The sequence below is a fragment of the Mytilus californianus genome, unplaced genomic scaffold (genome assembly GCF_021869535.1).
Source record: "Mytilus californianus isolate M0D057914Y unplaced genomic scaffold, xbMytCali1.0.p SCAF_1, whole genome shotgun sequence".
In the NCBI taxonomy this organism is placed as follows: Eukaryota; Metazoa; Mollusca; class Bivalvia; order Mytilida; family Mytilidae; genus Mytilus; species Mytilus californianus.
Genome location: NW_026262581.1, coordinates 68,094,685 through 68,103,001, shown reverse-complemented (window position 1 = coordinate 68,103,001; position 8,317 = coordinate 68,094,685). Strand labels below are relative to the sequence as shown.

Below are 8,317 nucleotides of genomic sequence, written 5' to 3'. Positions count from 1 at the left end.
AAAAGGTCGAAAAGGTGACAAATTTCTAGATAAATGAACTAAATTGAATTTTTTTTTCCATTTCAGGCTAAGATGGTTATAAATATGAAGCAGATATATAATTTTTCTTAATATACTTTAAATTTCAAAATAATACATTTAGCAAAACCTGCACACTAGATTTACTGAAACAGATGAAGTTTGAAAAATACACCATTATAAGGACGTTTATTGGGGTTACTGGGCGGCTCTATACCTTTGTAGTTTATTTTGTTTTTAAACAGTTTTGTGTAGACGAAGCGTATGTCAGTGGTACTAAATTATAACCTTGGTATTTTAACGAGTTTTGACCACTGGGTAAATGCCACTACTGGTGGACATTACGTTTCGAGTGGATCAATAGCCGAATAGTAACTCACGTATTGGCATGAAATATCATAAATGCGGTCATTTTCTGAAAACCTACTATTCATAGTATGAATCATTGAGTTTTTGTTAACCCAGGCATACATTATCTCAGCTTTTTCAAACAGTCATTGGGAATTTTTGGTTCGAAAGTTATTCCTGAACTGTACGTACCATAATGCATATCAAAATTATGTTATTTTACAAGTCAAATGTTTAACCGGTAATTTTTATATACTTATAAGTTAATTTCTTTTATAAATGTATACCGCAATTGGTTATACTTTGATAACATACACGTGTCATTGTATCTAAAATGGGTGACTTTTCTTTGATTACTCACGATTAATGAATTACAAAATACGAGAGAGAAGCATTTGTGCATTTATTGATACAACATGTAAGGTGTTTGTTTCGGCAAACTGGACCTGACAATCGACCCAATTCATCGATTAACATAATATTTTTACATTACAATTTGGCAATGGTATAGTGGTAATAAAATGTAAACATGAGTGTATATAATATGAATCAAACAAATGGAATGTCACAAATAAAATCTATATTAAATATTGTGGATTTGATTGTAAGATAATATCAAATAACATTATACTAATTTGCATTCAAATTATATATATATTTAGAACTGGAATATATGTATTAATATTTTTAAAAATAAATATGGTAAAAGAAAACACTTATTTGACATATTTAATAACTTCTTAAAAGTATTTTATGAAATTTCATAATGATACCAACAGTGTTGTGTCACAATGCATGCGTTTTGTTGTTTTGGGGTTGTTTTTATTGACTGAAATATCTTACATCCAATATCAACTTTCAATACTCATTGCATTAAAAATAAAACAAAGTTATTGTTGTGACTACAACCATTTAAAGGATAGAATTAATGTAAACAAAAGTCAACCGTAGTTTATCGATGTTAAAATCTCACAAATCCATTAAGGACATTCCAGTCAGGGTAAAAAACTAAACTAAATAAATCGCATGAAAACTAAAAGGAGCTGGGTCGGGTACGTCGACAGGGTATGCAAGCACCACCTGTCATGTGAATCTGCACGTAGTCAAAATGTCCTAATAGGGAGTAGGACACAATCGGTAGATGTAAAGATAAGACGACTACTCTATCTCAAACCGATAGGTAATGTTTATAATATCTAATAAGCAATAATAATTCAATATTTAAAAAAAAGAAACATAAACATGATCTGTATATGCAGTAAAATATTTGCCATTGCATTTCTTTCTATTATTTTTTTAACACGATTTATAATATTTAATTCTCTAAGTTTATTTTTGTAAAAATAATCGTAAACACAATTGATGATATTATTCTCTTAGTATATTTCATGTGAAGAATTCAAACTTTTTTTAAAGCGATAGTGATCCAAAAAAAATATTTTTACGTGGATTCCAATTCCAGTTTCAATCTTTCATTTTTGTAGTGTTTGAAATTGGTAACTACTTCTGTTTGACTTGTAAATATCAAATACTGAAATTGGTATATTATTTTTACCTGTATATTTGTTATGGGCAACTGTGTCTTTGGTTGTATACACAATCCTTCAAAGACAGAACTTCTTACTATTTTCCTGTTCAGAAAGGATCATTTTTCAATTTACGATAAACATAAAATGAGTTTTTTTTTAATATTGCTCCTTGCATGTTGCCTTCATGTGGTTTTATTTGTTGTTAAATATTTTCACTCGAATTTTGTCTTCGTGTTTGTTTTTATCTTTATAAATAATTTTTTTCTTGCATGTTGTCTTTGAGAGGTTTTTAGTTTTATTAATTATTGTTCCTTGTATATTGTTTTCGTTTTGTTTTTATAATTTACTATCGACTCTTGTTTGTTGTCTTTTTGAGGTTTTTAGTTTTATAAAACTTTTTTTTTTAGTTTTTACTTAAATAAATCATTGTTCATTACTTGCTGTCTTAACATGGCTTTAGTTTTATTAATTAGAAGTCCGTACATAGGTCTTTGTGAGGTTTTAGTTTTATAAAATTATTGTCCCTAGCATGTTGTCTTCATGTGGTTTTGAATTGTTTATATTATCGCTCTTGTTGTCTCTCTTTGGTTTTGATTTGAGTCTTAAAGTTATAGTTCCTTAAATGAATATGACTAATGACACATGGTAAAGAAAATAATGGTATAACGAAAACGTTTTTCGTGAAAAAAATGACCACTACAAAAATACACTACAATATTTAAGATGCTCTGATAGTAGAAATATAGAAAACATCAAATGTATCAAATAGGCATCAATGAATATATATGACACTTAAATTGATGTCGAGTCTGGGATCTTCACCATCAGTGTTTGTATCGAAAATTGTTGACAACTGTTTTTCATAGTGGATTTATATTACGATTATCCCAATAGACCTATCTTCAAATATCAAGCCAGTTTTGTTATTTATAAGTTTCAACCATAAATTAATCAATTGTACATTCTATCTACGTTTATGTATTCTCTGACAGTTCTGTCGTTTCTTGATCTGACTGAACAAGGATCACATCTGGTGTATGATCACACTTTATATTTGCAGGTTCATCATTTGCATACATTTTTTTGCAATTTAACGTTTCAGTACTGTCATTCGATTCTCCTGTTGGATTTTTTGCAATTTGTGATACAGTTTTATTAACAACAGAATCGTTCACCACATTTTCACTACTTTCCTTGCAGATATCAGCCTTAACTGATGTGCCATTGCAGTTTTTAAAAGTGTTTAGATCAGTTACGGAACTATCCATGTCCTCCAGATGTAACGTCACTTCCTCTGATTTACTAATTTCCGGAATACTAACAGGCGTTTCCGGAATTCTAACAGGCGTTTCCGAAATACTAACAGGCGTTTCCGGTTCCGACCTTGAAATATCTTCTGATGGAGTTTTGTTAACTTCAATGTCACTACCTCTGTCAATACTTGCACTATCAGGACTCAATAATGTCCTACTCCTTTCTAGAACTGGAGAATCAGTTATACTGTCCTCTCGTTTAATTTCTTCAGACCGCGATTTGGACGATCTAGAGTCTAACTGAAATTTCCTGTCATTCAGTCGAGTCATAGAAATTCTAGAACCAGCTCGACTCATATGACCTTCCCTGTCTATATTTGTAACCATGATTTTCTCATGAGGTACACACACATAGACAGGTCGATACAATATTACTTCATCGTCGGGTTCCTCCCCTTCTCCAATGTACACTTGGCCCAGCTGAAATTCCGAACTGACATACATGCCTCCTTCAACACTTGTAATTGCATGATCTGTTAAAGGAAGTGTATATTTTGAAGAAATAATAGTAATCATTAGTCCCAAAATCATATACAACATCTCATAAGAATTAAGACATTTCAATAGAAAGTTTCATACTTTTGTGAAATACTGTCAGTAATTTCAGTATTTGTAATGGGTACTTGTGTCTAGATACGTTTTAACACATGGAGTGACTATGTAACATTTAAGATGTTTAGGCGACCGTCTTTTTACACAAGTAGTGACTATAATTAATGTGCAAAAGACTTAATATTGTGACGATGAATGAAAGTGCAATGAAGTAGAATCATCGCAAAAACAGTTGCTAATAATTAAATATTGAAACTTAACCTTTCAATGGAATTCTTATCTGATCATTAATCCCATTTTTTTAATCTCTATACACGTCATATCAGTTTTCCAACCTTTGTGGGTATGTACTGTTCTATTAATATTAATATCATCAAGTCTCTAAATAGTAGGATAAAGGGGGTGCCTTAGCAACTAAAAGATACTGATAAGAATTGATTTTAACATATCTTTAAATTCTAACCGACATTTTTTTTACATTGCTTAACTATATTATGATAATCAACCTCAAATTTCAAGTGAAGAAAATTTGATCGAAAAAATGGTGCATCAATTCATGATACAATTCACTAAAAACACGTGACAAAACCTAAAGATAAGAGACAACGTTCAAAACCTCAATCATGAGGAGTTCAACAAGGAGCAATAATAATTCACTGCTCCCTGTAAGATGGTCTCTGACACTTGTTTGAGTGGAATTTCTAGAAGTCGATAACAGTACATCTATGTATTATTTATTTGCCAATTTTTTTTATTACCATTATTATATCTTCATACTTTTGACAATTTGAACATTTCAACCTAACTGTACATTTACAAAAACAAACTAATTCCTGAAATCACCCCATGTCTTGTTTAAAAGGGGTTCGTGTCATTCTTGATTTAGTTTTTAGAGTAGTTCTTTGTGCTTTTTACTTTTTGAATGTATGTGATGTTTATACCGATAACAGTCCTGTCTATCCTTTGTCATGAAAAAGTTGTTTCAATTTCAAAATTACGCAATTGGTTAAGTTTTAGGTGTAGAAAGTTTACGAGAACGATGGTTATTGAATTTGGTGATGTCTTATGGTTATATGAGAGTCAATTGCCAATCCGCTATTGCGTGATGCCTAATCACTTACTTTAACGTATCAACATATTTTATAGGAGTAACACGACCGGTTTCACATGTGGAGCAGGATTTTCTTACCCTTCCGGAGCACCTGAGATTATCCTCGGTTTTTGGTGGGGTTCGTGTTGCTCAGTCTATAGTTTCCTGTGTTGTGTTTTGTGTACTGTTGTTCGTCTTTTCGCCCTTTTTTGTTTTCGACTAATGAGTTTGAATGTTCCTCTGGTCTCATTCACCTCTCTTTTATTCAATATGTGGCCTCTATTTTCCAGATGACTACCAACACAGATTATTCGAATTTCAAGATATCTCATATAATATATAAGATATCTTATATAATATATATGATATCTCATTTGATATATAAGATATCTTATATAATTTCAAATAGTTTATAAGATGTCTTATATAATTCATGAGATATCTTATAAAGAACATTATATAAGATATCTTATAACGAAAATCATATGAGATATCTTATAAACTATATAAGATATTTCATAAACTATATAAGATATCTCATAAAGTATATAAGATATCTTATAAACTATATAAGATATCTTATAAACTATATAAGATATCTTATAAACTATAGAAGATATCTTATAAAGTTTATGAGATATATTGAAGTTAGAATAAATAGCAAAACGGCTTGCCATAAATTTGTATATTTTTATTATACTTACCATATTGTAAGATAGGAAATGGTGCATTTGTGACACGGTAAGGAGCTGTAGCCACAGTAATGGGAAAGTCTAGCTCTAAAACTTGTCCTTTATCCGCCATTATCAAGCATACCTGTTGATGAATGCATTGAAATATAGCAAAAACTTTCTAAGCCACAAGAAAAATACCAGGCAGTAAACTGCCTTATGTATAACTGTAGAATCATTCATTTCCGTGGATTGAGTAAAAAATATTTTCGTTTACACTTTATTTTGTGGGTTTGAAAAATTTTGCATAGACGTCTATAAGAAACTTTATTTTGTTAAACATTTAAATTCAAGGTTCTCGCATATACCACAAAATCCACGAAAATGGGTAGCTCATGAAAAACAATGATACCACAGTAATTCAGTGAAAAACCTGTTAAGTTTACACATGTGATTCGTGGAAAACCAAAAACAATATGTAATAAATGAATAAAGATCTTAGATAACTGCATTTTCATGAAATTAAAAAATAGTACGACCATTTTAAACCGTTAGACAGACCGGAAGGCATCATCAACCCAGTAGTCCGCGCTTCTGTGCTGCTATGATATATTGAAATGAGGTTGTTCAATCATTAAAAACATTAAAGATTTCTACCGACGGGCATAGATGGCACAACTTTATGGACTTTTTGTTTGGTAAATGCATTTCAATTTTGTTACTTGTTTAGCCTTCCAACTGTTTTGATTCGAGAAAGATCTAACGACTCTTATATTACCCCTTACGGGCGCCTGGACTAGTTTATCATAATCCTGGTATTGTTGTATTAGTTTTTACAACCAGCGAGTGACTGCTGGTGGACGTGTCGTTCCCGAGGGCATCACTTGTCTAATAGTCAGTGTTTCTTTACTGATATGAAATATTGATGTGGTCATGTTCTGTTAATCTACTGTAAATTAAATGTTAAAATCATTCAAACTTGCCTCAGCCAAATTACTACTTCTTACAATTGATGGTTTTTAATGCTTCTCAACTTTGTTTACGATTAAGCAGTCCAACTGATTTGATTCGAGATCGCCACCGATGAGTCTAATGAAAAGGCAACATTCGTTTCGCTTACTAAATTAAAAGCTGGATTCTTTTATACACATCCACCAGAGTCAAAATGACGTCGATGTAAGCAGTTATAGGGCGCCGTACGGCATTAAACAATGAACAAAACCAATATAGTCATCTATAAAGGGCCTCAACATGACAAAATGTGAAGCAATTTAAACGACAAAACCAACGACCTGGTTAATGAAAAAAAAAAACAATAAACGATAAACCAGAATAACAGACAGAAATCAACGAAAACAACTGAATTAAAGGCCCATAACCTGGAACAGTGGTGTAACAGCACAACAAAAGAACGGACTGTGCAAATAAGTTGGAAATGGCATCACTCATCAGATTGGCACGACTCCATTTGAGTTTACAACTTGTTAATATCCATATCTTAAATAAGAAATGTTGAGAGAAACAGTTTTTTATTATGTGCTATTATTTGAATTATTTTGATATAACATAATATTAACCCATTCTGCAAAACTTCATGCTGTAAAATTTATGTATCAAGTAAATATATATGTACGTTCAGGTATTTCACATCCAATCTTTTATGGTAATATTCTATACAAAGCATACAAATGTCGTCATTCACCTCAAAAGCTAACCAAACCTTTAAACAGACTTATTCAGGAGGGATATAGTTACGATACTGCTGGCAGGTCATTAAAGATGGCTTTTTTGGAAATAATATTGACTCACTCATAGGGTCTATGCATCGAAAATAAACACATTTATTCTAAAACCAGTTGTTGGCATGATACGGGTTATGTTCTTCTCGTATATTTTATGATGGTATGATACTAAACCCCAAACGGGAGTGATTGTGCTTGATTTTCATATGATGAAGACATAAACTTTTTATCAGTTTAATTGAGGTCTGGTGCTGGCATGTCGGTAACTGCTAGTAGTCCTTTGTTAATTTATGTTAATCATTGTCATTTAGCATAGTTTCTTCTGTTACCTATTCTAACATCGAACTCGGACTTCTTTTAAACTGAGTTTTACTATGGTATTGCTGTGTGTTTGTTTATTCTACATTGGCTAGAGGTATAGGGGGAGGGTTGAGATCTCACAAAACATGTTTACCCCGCCGCATTTTTGCGCCTGTCCCAAGTCAGGAACCTCTAGCTTTTGTTAGTCTTGTATGATTTTTTTAATTTTGGTTCATATATATGTTTCGGAGTTTAGTGTGACGATCATTTTCGCTGAACTAACACACATTTTTGTTTAGGGGCCAGCTGAAGCCCGCCTCCGGGTGCTGTTTTCTTCTCTTTGGTCGGGTTGTTGTCTCTTTTACACATTCCCCGTTTCCATTCTCAATTTTATATATGTGTTTATTGTAAATTTAGAATATATGCAAATAGAAGATATTACATACACATTCAGGGATGCTTCAGGGACCAAGTAAATATGAATGTATGATTCAAACATGGTGCTTTTTTTTGCACGAATTACATGAAACGATTCGGATGCACGAAATTTATAAGGCGCTGTTTTCTTTAACTTGCAGCAATAAAAGATCTCTAGGACACTACAAAGTTCATGACGATACGATTTATACGAGATCGAACACATCTACAAAGCAGAGCTTCTAATTGCACCTAGCTCATAAACCATTGGATGACACCACAAAGTTGAACTTCAGTTTATACGATACTGATACGATACTGAGACGACAACACTAGC

The 8,317-nt window shown here is 31.9% G+C and overlaps 1 protein-coding gene across 2 annotated transcripts in view; it reads right to left on the bottom strand.

Moving 5' to 3' along the window:
* Positions 1–752: 752 nt before the first annotated feature.
* The window catches only part of LOC127706835 (uncharacterized), a 50,451-nt gene continuing 42,886 nt past the window's right edge, over positions 753–8,317 (bottom strand). For both annotated transcript variants that reach the window (XM_052211551.1, XM_052211559.1), the window contains exons 7-8: positions 5,555–5,666; positions 753–3,681 (exon numbers count right to left, since the gene is read on the bottom strand). In XM_052211551.1, coding sequence (XP_052067511.1) covers positions 2,870–3,681; positions 5,555–5,666 — 924 coding nt within the window. In that variant the 3' untranslated portion in view covers positions 753–2,869. The remainder of the gene's footprint in view (positions 3,682–5,554; positions 5,667–8,317) is intronic.